This window comes from Sparus aurata, chromosome 6 (assembly GCF_900880675.1).
Source record: "Sparus aurata chromosome 6, fSpaAur1.1, whole genome shotgun sequence".
NCBI lineage: Eukaryota > Metazoa > Chordata > Actinopteri > Spariformes > Sparidae > Sparus > Sparus aurata.
This window is the reverse complement of record NC_044192.1, coordinates 14,977,023-15,001,330: the sequence shown is the minus strand read 5'-3', so window position 1 is coordinate 15,001,330 and position 24,308 is coordinate 14,977,023. Positions and strand designations below refer to the sequence as shown.

The window sequence follows — 24,308 nt, the reverse complement described above, 5'->3', positions numbered from 1 at the left end:
TTTTTTTTACTACTACGATAAAACAATTCGTGAGAAAATCGATTCAGCTTTTGTGTTCCGGAAACAAACAATTCTTCGACATTAGATATCCATGCATATATGTATATTTTTAGATTTTAGTTAGAGCCAACACTGTTTAATAAAACATGTTCTGATTCTGCTGGTGTTATCCCCAGCTAGAAATTGGTTGCCAAGCATTGCATCATTCCTTTCATGTGACTCCCATACGCCCCAAATTCGTCCTGGCCGTCTTATGACTGCATCACAATTGCTGCTCGTACAAACTATACGAGATGGAGCGAGCTCAACCAGCCCAGACGACGCCTAGCCCCGCCTCGGTACTGAATTCTCGCCACCCTATTGGATGTCGCCAAGGAAAAGATCTTAACTCCGCCCTCCTGATTGGACCGTTGGAACGTCGGTCTTCCACATTCTGCTAGGTTGTGATGAAACTACCTTCCCATGCATAGTTCGGTTGGCCTCTCCCTCCTTATAAACACCGCCGGGAGTTTCCGAAAAATCACATTCAGCCGTGAAGACTGAACAATGGTTAACATGAGCTATCACCAATTTTTACTAAAATATCCACATTCGAGTTCAAGACAGTCGAGAAGGCGAGCGAATAAAAGAAAAAGGGTAAGTGGAGTTTATTGTTGGTAGTTTGTGTTTCAGTTGGTGGCTGTTTTTCAGTCTTTGGGGGGAGTAACGGTTACTGAACGCACTCTTAAAGTGGTCTGGTGTGCTGGACAGAAGACAATATTTCATGTTTATGGCAGATATCCCAGCGCTTTTTTTGGAAGAACAGTTGTCCTATTCAATCATATTTCAACATCGAGTTGTTTTCATGTGTTGTCTTGCTTCGCTTGACAAGTTGTACAGCTCGCACGGACTTTAAACCAGGAAGTTTTCTGTCCTTTTCGATGCTCGAGCGTGTTTTATGCTGTTAAATTATTTTCGTAATTTTATAGCTTCAGCATCCAGCACTTGTTTTTTTAAAGTGTCATTTCCTTTTAAACAAATGAGACATTAGCCCACTCCGTGTGACGTCTGACAGTAACTGGTGGGGCTGTTGACTCGAAACTGGACGGCTTTAATTTTTGACAGCTGCATTTGTTTCTCACACTCCTCACAAACCCGTTTAAAGTCAACGTTAACCACTGAATGAATGAATGGATGGATGTTAATGTTGTTTTGTCCTTTTATTTGTATTTTTTTTAAACCACCCAACCCACTCCATTCCTCTCCGTGCGTTTCCTTTTGTTTCGCCCATTCCTCCTGCTGGACTTGCATTTCCATGACGTAATTGTCTTGGCTCATGTTGGACATGTAGCCCCACTAAAAAAAAGAAAATATTTAGATTAGAAAATTTTGTATAGTGTATTACAAAAAAAAATTATAATAATTGGTACGTTTATTGACAAAACCTGAGTTTGAATGCAGGTATGTTGGCGCTATCACGGGGAGTTTAACATCAAGTTAAAGAGAATTTCTTTATTAGTATTTTTTTTAATTATCACTTTGTTATTTAATCTTTCACATCCCTGACAACGCCTCATTTATCTGTGGATGTGTTAATTATTTTTCTCTTTGCATAGGAGAGAAGCTGAAGCCTTTCAATTTAATATTAAATGTTACAACTACAAGCTTTCTCTTCCTTGATCATAGAGATTAAAGTGACTTTCGTTCATTGATTTCTATTTTGGACACTGTAAGTAATTAATACAAATAGTGGACCTGACTGTCAGACCTGGAGAGATCACTATAAGGATATACTCGTCGTTTTTAACCACTTGTTTATCGATCCCAACGTGTTTTGAGGACCGTAGAAAGCAGGGGGCGCAGTGGAGAGCATTTTTGTCTTTTGTTTACAAGAATTAAGTGACTGGAATCTTATTCTTCTCCATCCTTGTGTATCATTTCAAAAGTTATTGTAATATTTTCATCATTATTTTTAATTTCTCAGAGCAGATATTAATGATTCATTTTAAGCACCCTTTGTTCTCTTGCTCTGTATTTTTGCAAATCATCAATTTGATTCTGAAATCTCAGCAGATTCCAGCCCTCAAGATAATTTTTTTTCCACACAGGATTTAACACTAACCTATCAAATACTTTTTCTTTCAGAATTGTTGGGACAAGCTATCTCCAACAAATTGGCAGACTTGATTAACAGAGACTTTCTAAAGGTAAATTGGTCTTCTCATATTTTACATTCCAAATGCTGCATGTAAAGTAAAGACTTTGATTTAATCAATTGGTTAAATTTAATCCAAACCTTATACTGGAATTGAGTTATTGGACATTTTTATTCATATTTTTAGTCTTCAAATGTCTCTTATCAACAATTATAGTGCAGGTCAGTTATTTCTCACTTAGTGTCACTGTTATTCCATTTAAATTTTAAGCGGATTACACATTATACTGCACTTTTGGTCTTTGGTCTAGTTTTTTTTATCACAATGTTAATAATTATACAGATTAAGACTTCTCAAAGTGTTCTCAGCAATAATTCCCACAGCCTTTATCCTACCTATCTCCACACTACTTAGCCTTGCTAATCTCAACCATTCTGCCACTGGTTGAGTCTTTGTGATGTGTCAGTCATCTGACGTCGGCCCCTCTGCACTCTTATCCCAACCCTCCTTCCCCTCCATCAGGTCCAGTGTGAACCGGTTGGCCGAGTATCTGTGAGTTGTGACTGACTGGCGAGATGACTGCCGAGTGGCTACACCTGCCCCCGCCGTACCCCCCTGGCGTGGGGCCGTTGTGTGGTGCAGAGTTGGAGGCGTGGTATGAGGACCTGCAGGATATTCTGGGCTCCGACGCGGGAGGGGCAAAACTGGCACGTGCCCCCACATGTACCGAGGTCAGTAGCTTGAAGAATGAAATGGCTATCACACCTATGATGAGTGTGAGTGTTGTCGTCAGTTGTATTTTCGTAAAATGTTCTCTTTTCCTAAGATTTAGCACGTTTTGTATACTAAGTATAATAAAAGTGATGTGAAATGTACTTTCAGTTTGATTTTGTTTTAAATTATTATTATTATTATTATTTTAGATGGTGTGACAGGTGTTGACTTTTCCGTTTTTGTTCACAGAAAGAGCCGGAGTTTCTGGATGTTCTTGAGAGTTGTTCTCTGACGTGGCTGACGGATGGAAGCCAGACATGGGGCGAAGGTGTTCAGAGGGCAACAGAGGAGAGCCACAACACCCAGCCTCTGCATCACACCTCATCGTCATCCTCCTCTTCCTCCTCCTGCATGAGTCCAGCAGTTGCAGAAGAGCGGCGGGCCGAGGCTGAGAGTGGCAGAAGTGGAGATAGCTCGGTAGGAGGCGGCAGTGATCTGCTGCCTCCAGAGTTCTTCGAGTTGCTGAGTGAAGGAGGAGTGGGAATGGTGGATCCGAGCGGAGCGGTGATCAGCAGCAGCTATTATTACCACCACCACCATCAACACCACCAGGCTAATAACGTCCATCCCGCGTCTCCCTCGCCCAGCGAGGAGGAACTGCCCTGTGTTCCCGATTCTCCATCCTGCTCCTCCTCAGCCTCCCAGTCCCCATCTCAAAATTGTTCCTCTCCCTCCTCACCAGTTTCTTCTCCCTCTGTCTATCCGTCCTCCCGCCTGGGGAAACGGAAGAGGACCACCAGCGAGAGGTCCAACAGTGCCTTGTCCTCTTTCGCCTCCTCCACGCAACGAACATCCTCATCTTATTCGTCTGCCAAAAAGAGTCGCAAAGAGAGAGAGCAGGAGAACGAGAGGAAGGTACAGGAGCTGACGGAGCAGAACGAGCGTTTGAAAGCAGAGATTGAAAGGCTGGGAGAGGAGGTACAGAGGACACGTAGAGCCCTGATAGAGAGACTAGTCAACACCAGGAAATAAGGGGGAAAAAATGAAAGACGGGAATAAAAAATGAAAGGTCCAACAGAATTGGAATAAGCAGTGGTGGGGAAAGGTGTAATATGGTGGTCATGAAATGCCTCTTAGACAGGAAAGAATGGAAACCAAAGATATTTTATAAGGAAGATGATTTTTGGAAAAGACAGAACGCTTAAGATGGCAAGAAGGAGGAAAGTGATGAAAGTCAAGACAAGAAAAGGCACAGAGAGAAGGGGCTGCAACAGCAATGCGGCAAATAAAAAGACACAGCATGTTTAAAGGAAAAGGAAGAACAGACAGCTCTAAGTGCAACTGATTCAGTGGTTTTGATGAATGTTTGTCCTTTTTTAAAAAAATGCCTAACTTAAATCCCACCAAATAGGATTGCAGGAATAGTAGTTAGGAGCATTTGATGATTTGTATGCTGGAAAGAAAGGAACTTGATTAAGAGAGTGCATGTCATCGTCATCCGTTCCCACCATTTTGCAATAATTGTAACTCCTACCTTAAGGGCTGCAATCCGGCTAGCAGAGATTATTTGCCCCAATTTGTGGAGAGTTTAGGAGCTCAGGAAAAGTTTGAAAGTGCCCAGTGCAGTGTGAGTATGAGAGAATGCGTTTTTTTGGGAGAGAATTCATACTCTTTGTTACTTTTTTATAACCCATGGCTTGTGTGTATGTGTATTTAGATATAGTAGGACCCGGCTATACTTTCTAAGCTGACCTTTTCTATCAATATAAGGATTTGTTGTGGAATTACCACGACTTGTTCTACCCTGATTTACTATTTTTATATAATCACTGTAATATATATATGATTGTACTGTAATGGCCTGTACTGTAAAATGCCAACATATCCACTGTTATTTTCTCATTGTAGTCACAAATTGTTAATCGTAGAATAATATGCATGGCTGTTATCATTGATGGCATCAAATACATGTATTTTACCATACCGTTTACTTTACCCTTCATTGTAATCCCAAAATTTGCAATAAAAGGAAAAAAAAGGTGAAAGTTTCTGTGTCATGTAATGTTTATTGGTTTTCCGTTTAACTGTACTGTATGAATGATTTTTTTTTCTTTTGTAGAAAATGGTGTAAATGAGAGGTAATTGAAAAAAGGAGGAGGAGAAGAGTACAGACAACTTTTTTTTTTTTAGCAGAACTTAAATTAATTTTCTGGATCCAAAAAGGGTATTTGTAGCAAATGGCAAAAACAAAATTTTAGAGGATATAAAAAACATCTTTAAATGCGCAACACACCTTCCAAAGCTAATATCGTATGCTGACTTTATCACAGGGAGAGTATAAAATCAGTTTCTTTTGGTGTAGGGATTTGGAGAAATCCCTCCATTCTGTAGCTGTATTCATTTGACTCCCTTTTTGTGTGTTTTCGTTTCCCCGTCGGCCTATCCAGCATTTCATTAGTCCTCAGTGCCAACACCACATTGTCTTAGATCCTGTCACGGCTTTGCCTTAAGCTAATACCCTCATCTCTCTTAGTGTACATCTTGTTCCCATTCTCCACTATCATACCTCAAACCATTCTACTCTTCCCTTCCTCTGACTAACCTCCGTTGTTTTTGCTTTCATTTTTTTTTTTATGTCTCACTTCTTCTTGCCCTTCTGAGGTGCAGGCTCAGGGCTCTTCCCCTCAGCTAGAGCCAGCTGTTTCTTCAGGTCCAACAGTTTGGTGACCTCCGCTGTAATCACGGCCTTGTCTGCCTTCTGGGTTTTGAGCGCTCGCACCTTGTCCCCCTGTGTCGGATAAAATGACGGGTTTTAATAGATTTATCACACCCACATTCGTCTTTAAAAATGTTAGCTTAAATGGACAAATAGAACGCAATTATCTGAGGCGGCAATTTGTGTGTTTGTAATTTTACGCGTCTGTCTTGGTTTGGAAACACTGAGAATTCAAGATTTTTACCGCTGCATTAGAAATAATGTAAAATAAAAAAATTAAGATAAAACAATTTTGATCCATTACCTACAAAGTGAAGCGTTAACGGATTATTTTCAAAATAGAGATTCCAAATAAATTTAGCTTTTAAAATTAGCCAGCATTATTTTCAGCGACAAGTACCTTGTTGCGTGCGTGAGACAATTTTTGGAGAGATCGTTTTCATTCCTTACGGAAGATTACGGATTACGGAAGACTATGTTTAAAACAAACAATAGAATTAAATTGATATTATTGAAAAACAAAAGGAATTAAAATGATAATATTTAAAAACAAAATCAGTGTGTAGTACGAAAAAATGGCTTGTTGACACCTAAAAATTTAAACACGGATGCTACTTTTATCCATCTGATGATGGATTTTGCTCTCTCGTGTTATTCAACTGTCGTATATGTTTTTTTAAAATCGCAAAGCAGCAATTGTTTTTAAACTATAGAACACGATATGTTATTTCTATTTATTCTACGATGAGCGTTAACATCAGACGCAGGGACTGCCGATGAAAACTAGCCATTCAACGGACTCGGGCGTATCCAGATTTGTTTGAATGTTGATTCCCATTTTAAAATAATTACAGAATTCAAGTTCCAATAACAGATTACTAAAGATAAAAAATGTCACAATTGATTTTCACTCAACATTGCGTTCACACTAGCCAGCGATCTCACCTGTTCAGCCACAGCCTGTGTGAGCTGCTTAGCTTTTTCTGGGTCCACTCCGTTCACCGGCGCAACCTCAGCAGCAGCAGCAGCAGCAGCAGGAGCTGGCACAGCAGCAGGCTGAGTGTTGGCAGCCTTCTGAGCTGTCGTCTGAGGGAGGAAACAGACAGATGACGGTGTTTGAATTTGAGGCGTTTTGATGGTTATTATATTCTAGAGATTACTTGCTTCATTTCAGACAATAACACTCATCACTCAAAATGTCGAGCAGGATTGTATGAGTAAGTCGTGTGAATGGGCAGTGAATCACACCGGACACACAGGGATGAGTAAAAATAAAAATGTTAGATGAGGTGCTAGTGCCAGTGAAGGCGTGCGGTAATCAACACTGACACGACAGTGCGACTCTTGACACACAAATACCACTCAATACCTTTTTTTTAGGTGGTTCATCTTCCGGCTAGAGGCAAGCGGTTGAGGAGAGGGTTTAGAGAGGGAATTATTTTTATCTATATGATGGATGCTCAATACATAATTTAAAAATTCATATTGTTTGTGTGCTGCATCACGTCTCACAACACATAGAAGTCTTGAGTACAAATTCTTATGCACGACAGCAGTCTGACAGAGGCCCGTGAACGGCTGTGCATTAACAATTCTTTCTTATTTCATTATTCATAGATAGTCAACCTATATTACCACATAACATGATGGAACTGATGCACAGACCATTAGGCATAATAAACATCAAATACCTGCTGTCCACTGAATCTCTTCTTCAAAGCCTCAATCTGGTCCACCTCCAGTTTCTGGAACAGCGGACTGACCTGAGAATAAAACGAGGGAACAAAAGGTAGAAATTCAAAAAAACATAGGCACGAATATTTAAAAAGTTTGCAATTGTGGATCCAGCCCAAGGCCAGTGTAGCTGGAAAATTTAACCTGGAGGCTCTGTGCTCGTCTTTGAACAAAGAGGATTATGCAAGTAAGTACGTAGATAACTATGTATGAGAAATTTGCGTAGGTTCGATCATGATCACCGCTCTTCAATGCAGCATTAGAGGTAGGGAAAAAAGACGTGATTTGTCGGATAAGTTCTTGTTGTGTTTGTGCTTTAGAGTGACATTAGAATAGACCTCAGACACGAAATATAATAACGTTGGAGACTGAAAGCAGCATTGGCAGCCAGCTGCAGACACAGGTCACCACAATACGGCCTGAAGGGACAAGTGGCCTGAGAGAAAGTTGCTATTGGAAAGGCAGAAGCCTGGAAACACCGTCGGGGCTGTTTTCCTTTACTGTGTGTGTATGTGTGTGTGTGTGTGTGTGTTCACATGACAACAATGTCCTCCAGCGCACTGAAATATTGACAGGCTGTTGCATCCTCATTGTATCACCCCGTGTCAACATACAGGAGGTTCCACAGGTATATCTGTCTACACATGTATGAACAGTGTGTGTGTGTACTTTTTCAGGTCGTACTCACGGTGCCAACGCGATGGCCGGCACTCAAGGCACATACAAAGGTGCCATTGCCTTGCAACATGGTACTGATGATAGACTGAGGTGCGTTGAGTTGATCCCTGATGGTTTGGCTGACCGTAGGCATGTATGGGAACAGCATCACGGACAGCAAGCAGGCGATGTTTACAGACACACCCGTCACTGTGCCTGCACGTAGCCTGACGAACAGAAAAAGAGATAAGTCAGTCAGACGGACAGATCGTGAATCTAAATGTTAGATCTTACTATTATTCATTTCTTCTTAGAATTGATTTCATGAAATCAATCTACTGAATCAAACAACTTTTTTTCTGTGTTCAGAGAACATATCATATATCCTTCTACCATCAGTGTTTTTAATATAAAATGAGGATCACAGCTACCAGTGCAACTACAGAGGTACAGATTGTGATGAGACGGTCAGGAGAATCTCACCTTTCTGTGTCTTCTCCCTTGATCTTCTTCCAGGGCTCATTGACCTGAATGTACTGGTTGCCATGACGAGAGATGTTGAGGATATGTTTCAGAGCATCACGGATTCTGGAGGAACATTTGAGAGAAAATTTGATGACGGCCGACCAACATTAATCTAAATTGAAGGAAGTTGTGCGACCGCAACCCATAATACACAATGCACTTTAATTCCATCAAATTGTATCCCGAGATGACACAACCACCAATCTAATAGATGTGATTTAGAGCAAAAATGAAAATGTACACTTGCATAAACATTTTCATATTTTTTTAATTTTAAATCCCTGACTTAAACTGATTCAAAACAAGATTATTTTTTACATATTAAAAGATATTTCACCTAAACTAATAGATGTCTGTCTAAATCCCAACATTAACCTCTTGACAGGTATGGACTTGAATGGTCTTACTTGACTTTATCCATAAGCTGGATGTACTGTTGCAGCTCCCAGCCCACCAGAGCCAGCAGCTTCTTATCTTCCTGCTGTAGCTCCATCACAGGCACACAGCCGTCAAAGAACTTGGTGACAAACATGCCAGCTCTGGAGGAGAGAGGGAGAAGAGGGGTTTTAATGAGACGGATAAAGACATAAAATAGGGGTCAGGGAAAAATGTGAGAATGGAGGGAGAAAGGCAGCGAGAGAAGCCTTGAGAGGGAGGGAGAGCAAAGCGAGAGAAGGGCACGTTACTTGACTTGCTAATTGTTTATAAATTATGGATTTTGTTGCTAGATGTAATACAGTGCTCTGCGAGTGTAAACTAACACAACAGTGTGCTGCGTTGAGCCTCTTCACAGCTCCTTCATCGCCTTTATGTTGGAGCCAGTCATTCTTTAAATGAGTTTCATGTGTACATCAGGGTTTGTGTAGTGAGGTTTTTGTCACGTATGATGCAACAGACTGTTCTATATTTTACACATCTCTCAACCTCTGGGGAAAGTCTGCCAAGCCAAAATGCCTTGACATAACTGTTAAATTAACAATGAATCCAACAATTTTGATGTGTGAGAATGAACTTTGTGTGACCTGCATTCTAAACTTGTTTTTATTAGTGAAACTGCCAAGCCCTAAGGGTTTCTCTTCATCCGGGAAAAAAAACCCCCAAAAAAACCCAATATTCTTACTGTTATAATAGCTGAATCATCCCAATCAATAAAGTAACATTTGCTGCTAGTAAATATGAATTAGGGATTTACCCATTTTGGTTTGCCGAGCTGATTATTTGCGAAATTCTCATTAGTCAACATTTCAACTGAGCAGCAATTAGCAGGAACACCACAGCCCAGGATCGTTTATGAATTTGGAAAAGCGGCATAAGATGGACACGCTGTCGCTAATGATGTAGTGATTTAGAAACTGGTTCCAGGCAAGGACAGAATTTCTTTTCTGAAGCAGAATACTTTCTACCTCCAAACACCTTAGGCTGGATGCAATCTACAAGATATTTTTGAACCAATTAGGCATCAACGCTGCTGCCCGAGACCAATTTTGAAGATCAAGGTACTTTGGGAAAAAAAAAGATGCTGAGAAAAATCTTTGATGTGGGATTTAACCCTGATCTTTTAAAAATCATTTCAGGCGATGTAATTGGGGCTAAATTACGCCATCCCAAACAAATTTAGAAAACTAGGGTGAGCCTCTTGTAATAGTTACAGCTCTAACAGACTTCTTTTTTTTGTCTCCAACGAGTACAACAATCTGAAAACTTAGTTGTTAATTGGACCGGATGACAGTTTTGCTGCGTATTTACTTTTTCTGTGAAACTTATTATGTACAAAATGTTTGAGGACAACTTGTATCACCCCGAGGTGGATTGAGGTGGATTGCCCCATTTTTTGTTTCACTTATGACTGATTTTAACTGATCATAACAATTAAACAGAAAAAGAAACCCTGACACACAGAAAATGTCACAAAATCTACATTGCAGGGAAAAGTATCAGGAAAAGGAGATTTGTGCAGGTTTTGTTGTTTGGATCACAGACTATCAAGGAGGATCACAAGTTAAATTTGGATGTTTCTCATTTCTCACTTACTGACTATATGTGATTAGAAAGTAGCAGAATTTACAGAGAAGATATTCAAGGTAATATAAATCTTTATTGATCATGCCCGACAAATTAGTGACAGCCTTTTAAGAGTTCGAAGGAGAGGGAAATGGTGATTAAGTGAAAGGAAAAATTTAACTAAATAAAACTAAACAATACAATAAAAATAATGAAATAAATATAAAGGGTATGTAAACCTTTAACGTATACAGACATGATGGAAAAGTGTACCCCTTATTGTGATGCAATTTTATAACATGACGATTACCAACCTGTTGATAAAGTTGCCCAAGTTGTTAAGTAACTCAGAGTTGTTCTTGGTAGCCATGTCAGCCCAGGAGAAGGCTGAATCCTGTCCTTCTGGACGCACGTACAGGAGGTAGAACCGCCACACATCAGACGGGATGTTCGTGTCCTTGGCCATGTCTCCGAACACACCCACGCCTCGGCTCTTGGAGAACTTGGTGTCCTCGTAATTCAGATACTCTGTTGGGAAGTTACAGCATAGGTTACCGCCAAAGCCAGACCTTAATTTCCAGTGTGAATGTGCTGGACCGTGATGTTGGTGTTACATAACTGCCAAACAGAGTAAATGTGCCATTAACACCACTTTAAGATCTGCTGTTAATCCAACTTAGTCTAACAATATAACATATGAATGATTAATCAACTAGTGAAATCATCAGTCTTACCAGTGGCAACGAGGTGGCCGACCAGAGTGTAGTTGTCCTGAGCTCCCAGTAGAGAGCAGGGGAACACCACACTGTGAAATGGCACATTGTCTTTGGCCATGAAGTTGTACAGCTCCACCTGATGGCAGAGAACCAACATTGCACTGTTAGGATGACATCATATTAGATCATCATGAGATCATCCAGTTCAAAGAGGACTTATCAGCTCTCCCCAACCCCCATCTCTCTCCCTCACTGTGCAAATAGAGGCCATCACACACACATAACATGAGCTCAATCCTGGGATTTTAGATGGAGAGGAGATGAGTCAGTGAGTATGAAGAAGATAGGTTAGATTTGTTTCCATCTATAGTTTTAGGCCCACATTAGTCCACATGTAAATGATCTAGCTAGCTGACTTGCACTTGTTTTTAGCTCGACACTTGTTACCGTATGTGTGGGAAGCTGAGATGTGTGAAAGCCTAAAATATCTCATATAGGCACACAAAATGTAAACTTGTTCACCCTTTCTGAGAAAAGCTGATGACAGTATCATGGACCAAAATAAAAACCCAAAAAACAACAAAGAAGATTTTTATGAACCCCTCATCTGACAGCCTTAGAGCGTTATATTCTATTTGATTTTGAAATGTCACTTGGTACCTGAATTTTGTGTTTTCCTTTACATGAATAAACATATTTGCACCATAAATTGCAACAGAAAAGGCACAACTTCAGAGTGCAAGAAATAAAGTGTTTGATGCCCTTGGTGTGTACATTGTAGCAGGGTACAAAACATAATCATCGAGTTCTCATAATCAAAGAGGTTATGTCTTCATCTGCTTCACATTAGGGTTATATGAGGCTAGGAATTACCACTGTGTTTTAATGGTGAGTGCAGAAGCCCAGATGGGGCAATGAAAAAAGCAATCAGACTCATTCTGTGTTGTAAAGAGGACAAAATCGGTGCCAAGCTCGTGCGTCAGTACTCTGCTCGGCTCATAAATTTTGACAACATGTGCGTTGGAGGTTGGGGTTACCTGATCAGGATTCTTCCACCACTTTTCCCATTTGTCAGTGTAGTTGGCGGTGATGGACAGATAACCGATGGGGGCGTCAAACCACACGTAGAACACCTGCAGAGGCAGAAAGACTTGTGAGTGAAAAAGGATGCATTTTTTTTGCAATTAATCGATAAGTTGACAAGTACACCAGCCATTACCATTTTGATTTTTTTTTCAAATTTTATTTATTTTTTCTTAAAAAATTGCAAAAAGAGTCAAAATTCTCTGATTGAGGAAGGTTGAGGAAAAAAAAAACGATTCAAGGAAGGCATCTATGGCTCCGAGAGACACTGATTGACATTTTTCACTATTTTCTGTCAGCTACATTCCAAACAACTAATTGAATGAACTGAAGATAATATGTTTCAGCTCTATTTTGTGTTATAGAAATTTCTGGACCACATGATTCACTCTAGAAAAGGACACAAAGATTAGGAGAAATCAAAAAACTTGGATACAAACATTAATTTCAATTGAGGATGTGACTTTCAGCAGCTTTCCTTAAAAGATGCACTTTGTAGATACCATATTTCATTCCACTATCATACATCTACTGATATACATAGTTTTTTTTGCAATTTTCCCCATAAATGTGGTTATCAAACATAGATAACAGAGGGAGTATATTTTACAGTTCAACTATTAAACGTCATCATCTGAAAAAATCTAAAACTGCACTGAAAAAGTCAACTTTATACAGAAAATAAATATAAATGACCCCCAGGCATCTTTTTTTGCCCCAAAAAATAAGCTTCGTCGTTAATATCGGCCAACTGATTCATCAGTTTTACATTTGTAAAAGTTCATATATTTTTCCTTGACCGTCCTCACAGGGGGATATGGTCCCCAGAATGCTGTTTATTCAGTTCTGAAAGTCAATGAATGAAGATTTTTCTCTTCCGATTACATTTTCTACTCAAAAATGACATGATGCACTTTTAAATATTAATAGTTAAAGCAAGTTTAGAGATGTGTACATAAAGAAGCGGTCAGCATCTAAACATGTTAACACATGCCAGATTTAGAGAGTGGCCCAGTGAAACGCAAGAGTGCTGTTAGAGAGCACTGCACTATCATCAGTCACTTCAGCATTTGTAAACAGATAATGAAGTGCACAGTCATTCTCAATGTTTAATTAGGGACCTGACCTCAGATATTAAGTGTTTGCCTTCATTATTTTCTCAGCAGGGGAATTAGCTCAGCAGTAGAGCTTTATTATGCTTCAATACAAGAGGGGAAAAAAAGAGTGATGGTGTGTGCATCTTTTGAATTATTTTTACACTCTGGGCAACAAAAGCAGACCTTCTCTTTAAAGTCAGGATGAGGTACTGGTGTTCCCCACTTCAGGTCCCTGGTGATGCAGCGAGGTTTGAGTCCATCTCTCAGCCAGGAGCGAGTGATCTGTTTGGCATTTGCTGTCCAGTCTCCTGTGCTGGTTGACTTGTCCAGCCACTGCTCCAACTGAGTTTCAAGCTGCATGACAGAAAGAAGTAGAATGAAAATGTTGACGAAAACAACCAAATGTCTTAACTCTAAACCACAGCACAGAGAGAGTAAAGCCGTTTATGTAATACATTTACCACAGGGATAACTGCCTTCCAAAAGCTCTTAGATGTGGAATTACACTTTATGCCTTTACTTTCTTAACAAGCCAACTCTGTCTCTATCCCCGTGAACAACAACCCCCGTCTAAACTGTAGAATGGACAACGCAGTGTGAATAGCATACCTTTGGCAGGTCCAGGAAAAGATGTTTGGAGGAGCGGATGACTGGAGTCTGCCTGCAGACCTTACACTGGGGTTCCTGGAGGGGACAGCGATGAACAATGATCAAAACCAGTAAGGCTGAATTCTACTTGATTTTTAACTGAAATTGCTGAGTAGAAAGGTTGAATTCAGAGATGGCAAGGTAGAGTAAAGTAAAAAAAACAACAACAAAAAAACTTCTGCAGTCATCTTCTTTTCCACCATTAAATGACAATACAATTCTTCTTGAATCTTGAAAGCTAATTAGTATCAGAACTAGTTTTTTTCCCTTCAATATACAGCATAATAACAACAAAGAACAAAAATGGTATGGCATTTACCAACACCATTGTTCATCGTTTTTTTTGGCCTTTATATGGCTTTATTGATACCTCAGCTGAAGATGTGACAGGAAACATGATGAGAGAGAGAGGGACTGACACGCAGCAAAAGGCCCCAGGCCGGGACTCAAAGCCGGGGCCGCTGCAGTGAGGACAAAGCCTCTGTACATGTGACGCCTGCTCTGCCACTGAGCTAAACGGCACCCCCAACACCATCGTTCTTGTTGTAATAGTCAATTAATTATCACCATAGATTTATTATGATCATCCTCTTCTTGCCTTTTATCATCAACATGCTCCTTCAAACTCACCCTGAGCTCCACAGCATTGATGAGACGCCCACACTTGTCACATTGGTCACCACGAGCTTCTGGGTAGGTGCAGTGGGGACAGATGCCTTCTACAAAGCGGTCGGCAAGGAAGCGCTGACAGCTTTCACATCGGAGCTGCTCCACCGTGTCTTCCATGAGAAAGTCATGCTTGTGGAGTCGCCAGAAAATATCCTGGGCTATCCTAAATGGATAATAAGGGGAGAAGTTGAATGAAAGATATCTTTGGGGCTGTGCCTGGGATGACAAAAGGTTTGTCTTTTGAGAGTTTTTATAAAATGATATAAACTGATCCTGTTTTTCCATTGGCTAGAAAATGTCGAGACTTTAGATAAAGAAAAATATACTAGAAGAAAATGCTGAAGGAAAGAGAGTTTGTGTTATTGATTTAAGAAAAACGTGACATAAAAAAACAAAGCTGCCTGTAATCTTTGGTCTGTGATAGTAAATCTAAAATGCAGGACCTAACACCCAAAGCACTTTTCAAAAGTCTTTAATCTGTGGGCTGTTTTCATTTTTCAAAGCAGTTCTGGTGCATGCCGTTCGATGCCTTTTATGTTGTACTCTATCAAAGTAAAGGGCCCCATAAAACAAGAGTTTTTATGTCTGTAATCCATTTCTGTGTATAAGTTGAAGAATTCAATTCTGTTCTTTAGATAAAAAAGTGTCTCTCTTTTGTTTCCTATTTTTCCATATAAGTAGGTAAACCCCAACAAAAAAAAGCATCTTTCCAGGTCTTTATTTGAAACCCCATAAAAACAAAAATAAGATGACAATTTATCCTGCTTAAGAAGAAGTCTACTCTTTTGCTTTGATTGTTTCAATGGAAGAAAGAGACACATTCCATCCATATTTTAGGGGGAGCATCCAGCAGATTTAAGTGGACTTGCACTGCCTGTAGTTGTAACCAGCGATATCCTTGCATCTGTCCATAGTGTTGTAATTCCTGACGCACAATAGCTTTCCCCTCATCAAAATCACTTTTTTTCTCTTTTTTTTTTTTTTGGCTGGGTAAAAACTCCACAGGTCAAAGCTCAGATGCTTTACAATAATTTGATAAAACTTGGCTAACAAAATCACAAGTATTTTACTATTGCTGAATCCAATTGCAAAGTAGCCTATAATTTGATAATGTCATCTGCTGCAGGCTTAATACAGGGCAAGCATCAGCTGATCCAACCTTAAAATTTCCCTTTCTTTGGTGCACATCTATGATTGAATAATCTCAAAGAATATTCTGTCTTGTTATGAATTGTAGATTTTTCAGGCATTCTTTGTACTTTTCTTTTTTCTTTTTAACGCCCATATATGCAGTCTAAGGTACCGCATCAATATAAATGAATGGATAATTTGACTTGAGAATTAAAACAAATGTTTTAAAAAATATTGTTTTCCTTAGTTGGTAAAACTTGAAATTGTACCCAATACCCTACATTCTTCAATCATGTTCAGTAATCTGAGATTAAGTAAAGTAGACTTCACACTTTAGAGGGCTAGACATCCACACTAGTATCTAATGCAAGATTAGAGTAATCCTATGTTACATAACTGTATAGTAATTGTATGGAAACGTGCCCTTTTAGAACCAACAGTAAAAGAACCACACCCAACCCTTGAGAGGACCAGGGTCAAGAAGCTCACATAACAGCCGATTACATTTTTACAAACAGGCCAACTGCAGCCGCCTCCCTTGCATCCACTTACTCCGTCTGCTTCTCAGTGGTGGTTCTGCCAAAATAATCGAAGTCAATCTGGAACCACTTGTAGATGCTGGAGTGAATGGCGTGATACTTGTCGCAGATCTGCTGTGGTGTCAGACCCTCCTCTCTGGCCTTGTTCTCTGTTGCTGTGCCGTACTCATCTGTGCCACACACAAACAGCATGTTCCAGTCTCGTAGACGGCCGTACCTTCAAGGAGGAGATGCATGGGGTCAAAATATTAAGACATCATAGATACTCGGATGGCAATTGATGAGGACAGATGTAGTAAGAAACAAATAGAGGAAGAAAGATGATGTTGAGTTTGAGTGAATATTATATAATATATGAATATTATATAATATATGAATTATAAATCATACATGCACAAGATCATATTTGACCTCATGTAATCGTTTTTTGGTGACAATATGTATATCTAATTCTTGATCATCAGGAAAAAGGAATATTAAAATCCTACCTGCTGAAGACGTCAGCGCTGAGGACGCAGCCAATGATGTTGCCCAGGTGGGGAACATTGTTGACATAAGGCAGGGCGCTGGTCACGAGCAGGTTTCGCTTGCCCTCTTGTGGTAAACTGGTAGGAAAAAAAAAAAAAAAAAAACAGATCTAAGCTTTAATCTTCTTATCTCATTACTCCTTATGGGTTAGAGTCTAATTCCTCAGTCAATTTTCTACAAGTAGCAGCTAAACTCACCCTACTCTAATTCTGTTGGATGATCACTTGACAAAAAAAAACTTTTCAGGAACAGGAACAGGCTGCTCTTCTTTAGACTGCACGTGACAGTTGCTGGGTAAAGTTTGTGGGACCGTCCCACAGGAAGATGATCTTTGGTAATGTGACCCCCAAAAACATAATTCAACATCCAAAACTGCAGAATACACTCCCATTGCAAGCTATAAATAATCTGCTTAATGCCTACAATAGCAAAACAGCACTTTAATTACTTACATAGGGTGCTGTCTGTCTGTAGTCGATGGGCCGTCGTTCAAACCTTTACTCCAGGTGAGAACAGCTGCCTCCATCTCTGCTTCTGAAACCACACGCTCACCTTCATCACCCTGAACAAACATTTATATAGAGAGAATCATTGGGTTAGTTAGTAATCTCCATGATCAGATATTTGTATTTATAATCCTGCTTTTTTATTAACTTGTTATACTAAATGTTACATTTCTAAAACGTTATGACTGTGGACATAAAAGTCTGAACTCAGATGTCAGATGAGGCACTGCAGTACAAACACAAAGATGGTCTTGTTTTCAGAACATTTGAATAAACTCAAAAAGAATCATACTGTATAAAGGGGGTGATTTTTTTCCAAGAATGGCCCTCTCATTAAACTGCCATATCAAAAAGACTTTGTTTTTGACCTCTAACCTCAAAGCTAACACATTTAACAATCTGTCAAACACACACTCTGCATCCTCCTCTGACAGTGAGCCGTAACTGCCACTGCTATATGTGACTGACACCTGTTCAAATCCTCCAATCCAATGCTCACCAAAGAAGGAAATGGAGGATATGCTGCACGTTCTATATCCTAACATGGGTGTCAATGTAGCTTTCAGAGAGCCAGATTAACTCTCACACGGTGACTGCATCTTCTTTACTGCTTAGTTTAAGGGAGGTGAATTTGAGCCTCGCAAACCTTTGAACTTTCTTCTCCAAAAGAAGTACAAACGCTATAGTGAATTAAAGACAGAAAATGTGGGAAAGAAAACGTGTGACATTGTCTCACAAGGTGTTGTTTGTGCATCTTTAGATGACAGAAAAAAAAGCCAATACATATTCTTGGAAACCTTACAGGGTGTACATGTTTCCTCAGGCATAAGCACAAGTAGTTAGGCACTGAAGCACCTCTGAATGCTTTTTGTTCACCAAGAGCGCTTTAAGTTTAATAGTTATCCTGATGATCCGGCTGATACCTCAGCAGGGTTGCTGTTGCATTGCTGAGTGTCTCTGCACTGGCTGCTCCGAGGGGCAGGCTGCCTCTGCATGAAGCTCTTCATGCCCTGCAGGCCTTTTCCCTGCAGCACTTTCTGAGCAGCAGACTGGAAACTGTGCATAACAGCCCCACGGTCAAACCAGGTCTTCACACACTTACATTCACCTGAAAAGGAGAGCAAAGGGGTTGCGGTAAGGACCGTTTGAACATAGAGAACAGGAAAAAATGCGGAAATAAAACAACTTAAAATAAAGAGAAACTTAAGGTGAAGAAATAAGGACTCTCGGAGTGAAAATAGGGAAGAAGAATTATTAATTGATGCACAATTTATGCATGGACAATAACAAGTTTATTATTACTTACCTAACGCTAGTGAAGAATCTGATAAAACAGGGTACAGCGCAGCCCACAAAACAACATCAGCTACTGAAACGGCTTTCTGAAACACAGAAAAGTTTAGTGAGCATTCATTTTTGAAGCAATTAAAATGCACTATTGCACGAATGCACAATTATTTTTGTCAAAGTTGAGATCATGATAATTAAACATGCTTACTTATTGACTTTATTAAGCCGTCTAAAAAAAATTTGTCTTTTTAACAGTGTCTTTTCCTTGAATTCTGTAATAATAACATACGTAATACAATAGATATATATATACATATTTAACATATGTATATCATAGTGTTGTTTTTATTTTGTATGTGAGAAAGAACTGCTAAAATGGGACTCTTTTCCTTTTTTTTAGCACTTATAGATGTACACGAAACTCCAAGCGGCAGCTGGCTCGTTTCAAGTTTTTTGCAAACAACTCACTTCTTCGCAGTGACCTGAACTACACATGCCACAGTCTGGCTGAGAGTGAGTTTGGGATTTTAGGTTGGTGTGGAAGTGCAACGCTGTGAAGGAAAGGGGTTTGCTGGATTTTTCTACACAAGACAAAATGAGAACATCATATCATCACTGCAAAATAGAATGCAGCGCAATAACCCTTTTATCTTTTTTTTTTTTATAACTGTAGGAAGCCAAAATATTCGTTGAAAATAAAATTTGATTCATCACCACCACTATTCCTGAACTTGCCATGTCTTGTTTTCCTGTCAAGCAATCAAAAACCTAAATGCTTGCTCTTTTAAAAGCCGTAAATAACAGAGAAGAAGAATCTGCATGACCCCCTGTCACTTTATACATACAGAACAACCATGAGGAAGACTATTATCAGCATGATTGTTTTTAGTGTGTTTACATACACTCACTAAATATGGACTGTGTGTTCACTTCCTCACTGCGTGTGAGAACCACATTTTTTCTTGAGCTTCACACAGAGTTCCCTCCAAGCCATGTCAATCACCAAGAGACTGAACAAAACATATTTCTGTACACATGAAATATATGATAGACACGGATGACTCGTTGCCACAGGGGCTGCAAATCGCATAGAGAACCAACCACCCACCCACCCACACTCTGGCACATCTGTAACATAAGGGACCTCCTCCCCAGATAATTTGTTCTAACTTAAAAATGCATCACTAGCTCAACATGAGCAGCTGAAAAAAAGATAAATAAAAAAGGAAATGTTGCCGGAGGAGCCTGATGTAGCACAGTGGAGACACTCAGTTAAGTGCAGCTGAGCTTCCAAAAAGCTGTCATGAACTTTTGACTTGATCACATACTGTAAAGACTGAAAAGGCTTTGTTTGAGTAAGTATGTTTGTCTTTATCGTCTAAATACAACTGAACAGGCACTGGAAAACAGGAAGTGTTGTAGCTGAACAAGAGAAGCTAATGCTGTACCCCAGTTAAATACGGCGTGTTCCCCTTGCTCAAGCTTTGGTCCAAGGAGTTTAGGGGCCCCTGGAGGACTTTGGATACCTCTGATCCTTTTCCTTGCACCACTGCTATGTGGAGGGCCTCTAGCAGTGCAGGCTGCACAAAAAAGACACACAGAGGTTAATTAGAATTGATTGAATGACATTAGAGTAAGCAGTAAACCAAAGAAACATGGCTTGAGGTTAAACAGTTAATTTCCTTAAACCCTACCGATCTCTTCTGGACATTGCTCTTTTGAGAGATTTAATTTAAATCATTTGGCTGCATGGATTTGTGTTGGCTTCAGTTTACAAAGAGGTTGAGTGTTTCGTATACCAGATTACAAAATAACTGAAAGGTCCTTTTTTCATGTCAAGCTTACCTGAAGTACTGTGGCCTCCCATTCGAGCCACTGATTGCAAAGTTCACTGGAGTCTTGTCCGTTAACTTCAAACAGGTATCTAAGGTGTTAAAAGTGGAAACAGAAGGAATTCAGAAAAAAGAAATCTGATCAGTTTCAAACATGCACATATCTAAAATCTAGACAGATGACTATAGGTAAAATTAATAAATGGATAAATTAAATTACATTCAATATGTGTGGCAAATAATACCTTGTGAATTCAAGGTTAAGACTACAGAATAAAAAATGGCCTTATATTTATAAAATTGCAAATTTGAAGACACATTGATAAATGTTTACCACATTACATGTCCAGATCATACAGATCATATGCATCTTGAAAGTGTTGACACAAAAACTACAAAAACATATTCCACATTTACCTCTAGAGGTAATAATTTGGAATATATTCACACAGCTTTTGAGATTTTTGCTGCCTTCCGAATATAATGGATGTAAAGGAAATGTTCATTTGTGGGGCTCATAGCATTAACAGCTGAGGAGCTGGCTGCATGACTAGATACTGAGAAACATGAGATAAGTAAAAATATGTAATTTCTGTTGAACTTGCCCATTTGGATATGTGATGAGTTACAGTATATAGAGACAGTGAGTAATAGCCTCTACATTCATGCCAACTTGCATTTGGCCTTTGGAGGAGATTATTAAATCTACTGACCGGCAGATGGCATTGGAGCTGAAAAGGTGCTGCCCGCTAGACAGGAGCAGGGCTGGCAAGGCTGGACGGCTGAGGAAGGGCACCACTTTTTCTGAAAAAAATAAATAAATAAATAAATAAAATGAAAAAATGAAATGAAAAATCACAGTTTCCTCAGAATAGAAACTAAACAAATAAAATGGTAGAAAACAACAACAACAGTAGATAAGATTGTTATGCAGATAAGGTTGTTTCTGGTTAGACTTGATTCTTCATCTGAGTGAATCATGTTATTCAAACTGTAAATCTTTTTTTAAATGGCCGTTTTAAGAGAGAGAGAGAGAGAGAGAGAGAAGAACATTTTAGATCCAGTAAATACAATTAATTTCTACTCTTCCTGAGCAGAGATTATATTAGAATTCAAAACCGCATCTTAAAGGAGAACTAACAGCACAAGGCTCTTTAAATGCTTCAAGGATAATCGTGTGATCAAATTCTTAGCCTCAATACTTATCAGTGAGTTTACTAGAATGATCAGGAAGAACACAAAGGTCAATTGGACAGTCAAGGATATTGTTTTAAATCTGGAATTTATCAGAACTCAGGATGAATCACCACATGAGGGGATTCTGATAATACATGATTAGTCATGTCTTCATTTCAGCAACATAATGTGATATGTTATGGTGGCTCTAGGATTTCATACAGCAAAAATACAGCAGGAGTAAGACTAACATGTATTATTATATTAATCTATTAATGTGCAATATTTCAGACTTTGTATTGAATTAAATTGGTTAGTTGATTACTCTTCCATAACAGTAAACTAAATATTTTTGGATTGTGGATAGGGATACATTTAACTTTTATTTTCATCACCGATTAATCCATTGATTATAACACTATAACATGTCAAAACATAGTGAAAAAAAAAATGAATGTGCACAAAAATATTCAAATTGCCATCATAAAGGAGTATAGAAAACAGAAAATATTAACATTTAAAAATCTGGACTCAGATTATTTTGGAAATTGTCAAGAATTGATCCTCAAAATCAGGGCTGTCCTGAATACCAATGTAGGGGCTTCAGAAGTTTAGTGAGAACAACTAATTGCTTGATCATTGCAGCTCTAGTTGTGGACAAAAAGACATTTTGGGATGTCATCTTGGGCTTTGGGGAACACTGATTTACATATATTTTTTATACCATTTCATATTTAGCTGCAGCCCTATAATGAATCAGTTGATAAATAAAAACCAACACACACCAGTAATTCTGTTTGAGTTCAGTCCACTTCATTCATACACTGTGGCTTCATGCCAGATGGCCCTGACTATTCATCACTGTGATCCAGCTGCCAAGGAGGACTAGCACACATCTGGGACTTGGAGTGGAGCCCCTCTCACATGTCAGACACAATCAAACCATAAGCCTGAAGCTGCCTGGGATGTTTACCATTTAATTAGAATCTAATTCCCCATGCACAGCAGCTTCTAGATGATGCTCCACCGTGCAATGCATCGAGTTAGAAAAACCCCCAAGTCACAGCAGCATGACCAACTCATATGTTGTAGCCCTATTCTCTTGTCAAAGAGACTTGATGTAAAACAATATACAATGTTAAACTCAGTGTTGAACTATACCTGGAGAAGACTAATACAAGAAGAAGAAGCCGTTTTTAAATTTGGGTTAAAGGTGAACATTAATTGTGTCCCCCCATCCCAAGGAGGGATGAGTGATCTGGTCAAAATATCAAGATCAAGTTCATCATACAGGCTTGTGTCACTATCAATAATTAAAATTATGACACAGATGTACAGTTTAGATTACAGTCACAAGTCAAACCTGAACTTTAACATGTTGGATTTCATGTTGGACTCTAAATGAGTCAGCTTCTTCTACATTTTTTGGGTCACTGGTCATCTAATCAAGTATTTTGGGTGCAGCCTGATCAAACAGGCAGGGAATAAAAGCCTCACACTGTAAGCAAACTTAGTTTTTGTTCTTTATCCCTAAAATAACTAACACATTTTGAAAATAAAAAAAGGTACAACAAGATATATAGTGTTACTGTCTCTGTATAATTAAGCCCTGCAACTAGACAGTGCAAATCAAATCACAATGTTTGTTCAAATAAAACCCAATTAAAAAGGCACACAACAGCAGAGCAGAGGAGCTTGTTTATAGAGTGGCAATACCAGTTTATTCAACTGGCTTAAACCTGCTCATTCACACCACAAATGTGTATTTGATGGGTGTGTTTGAGAGAAGAATAAATAACATCTGATACACCTCATTCAGTTCTACACTTCCTGGGCACATTTAAATTGGAAATCCAATTAAATCTAAAGACATGACAAGTGTAGCTAGAGGATGGAGAACTATACACTACAGGTAGAAGCCACCTACACAAAGGCTGCATGAAGCTACACGAACAAACAGCATTACAACAAGGCGAACAAAGCAGTGATGTACAGTAAGAGAGTTTTCTAGCTGCTTCAGATGCAGACACAGGTGGACTGTCCACTCCATTCATCAGTGACTCACTGACAGACAGGATGACAGCTAGCTAGCTAGCTTGCTATTCCAACAGTCAGTTACAGCACAAACTCTGCTCAAGCCCGACGAAAACCAAATACTAACATCACCCGCTGCTGCTTTAAAGCAAACTGCAACTGTTATAAATCTCTTTTACATGTAGACTCACAGACTAATTCAAGCTAACCATGCTTTCTTACCTTCGTGGTTGACATACTGAACGTCACACTGAACTCCGCACACTTCTAAAGCTGCTAACACCTTCAGGCAATGCGGGTTGCCTTCACTTACGAAGAGCTTCATCTGGCCGTTGGCAGCGACTCCGCTATGTTTCAGCTGGCTTTGATAGTGGCAGTATTTGCACTTTAAAACAAGACAAGCAGCTGTTGTTAGAAAGTTTGCCAGTGAGTGCCGTCCCCACGCTGATGCAAGCGGTGCTCGACCTTTTACACATGGCGATGTAGTTTTGGAGCGGCGTCTGCGTCGTTAACAGAAACGGTAGCTGGCCATCAAATAGACTACAACTCCCATGAACCGTTCCCGCGAGCGTAACAT

The 24,308-nt window shown here is 39.4% G+C and overlaps 2 protein-coding genes across 5 annotated transcripts; one reads left to right on the top strand and one right to left on the bottom strand.

The window, feature by feature from the left end:
- Positions 1-505: 505 nt before the first annotated feature.
- Positions 506-4,886, top strand: ddit3 (DNA-damage-inducible transcript 3). Its single transcript, XM_030419604.1, has 4 exons — positions 506-636; positions 2,125-2,186; positions 2,658-2,866; positions 3,099-4,886. Exons 3-4 carry the CDS (start codon positions 2,711-2,713, stop codon positions 3,879-3,881), a joined length of 939 nt encoding a protein of 312 aa, XP_030275464.1. The 5' UTR covers positions 506-636; positions 2,125-2,186; positions 2,658-2,710; the 3' UTR covers positions 3,882-4,886.
- Positions 1,185-24,242, bottom strand: mars1 (methionyl-tRNA synthetase 1). 4 transcript variants are annotated; one of them, XM_030419600.1, is made up of 23 exons: positions 23,954-24,242; positions 21,235-21,325; positions 20,535-20,613; positions 20,138-20,269; positions 18,706-18,781; positions 18,323-18,507; positions 17,346-17,455; positions 16,854-16,970; positions 16,379-16,582; positions 14,657-14,858; positions 13,988-14,062; positions 13,562-13,732; positions 12,236-12,331; positions 11,217-11,334; positions 10,797-11,010; positions 8,889-9,020; positions 8,440-8,544; positions 7,988-8,183; positions 7,257-7,328; positions 6,935-6,961; positions 6,511-6,651; positions 5,492-5,637; positions 1,185-1,335 (listed from the first exon to the last, which is right to left on the bottom strand). In XM_030419600.1, the coding sequence occupies exons 1-23, from the start codon at positions 24,054-24,056 to the stop codon at positions 1,314-1,316; spliced, it is 2,814 nt and encodes a 937-aa protein (XP_030275460.1). In that variant the 5' UTR covers positions 24,057-24,242; the 3' UTR covers positions 1,185-1,313. The 4 variants fall into 4 exon arrangements, with proteins under 4 accessions (XP_030275460.1, XP_030275462.1, XP_030275461.1 ...); XM_030419602.1 differs by lacking the exon at positions 6,935-6,961 and having other exon boundaries at positions 23,954-24,241; XM_030419601.1 differs by lacking the exon at positions 1,185-1,335 and having other exon boundaries at positions 4,896-5,637; positions 23,954-24,240.
- Positions 24,243-24,308: the final 66 nt, after the last annotated feature.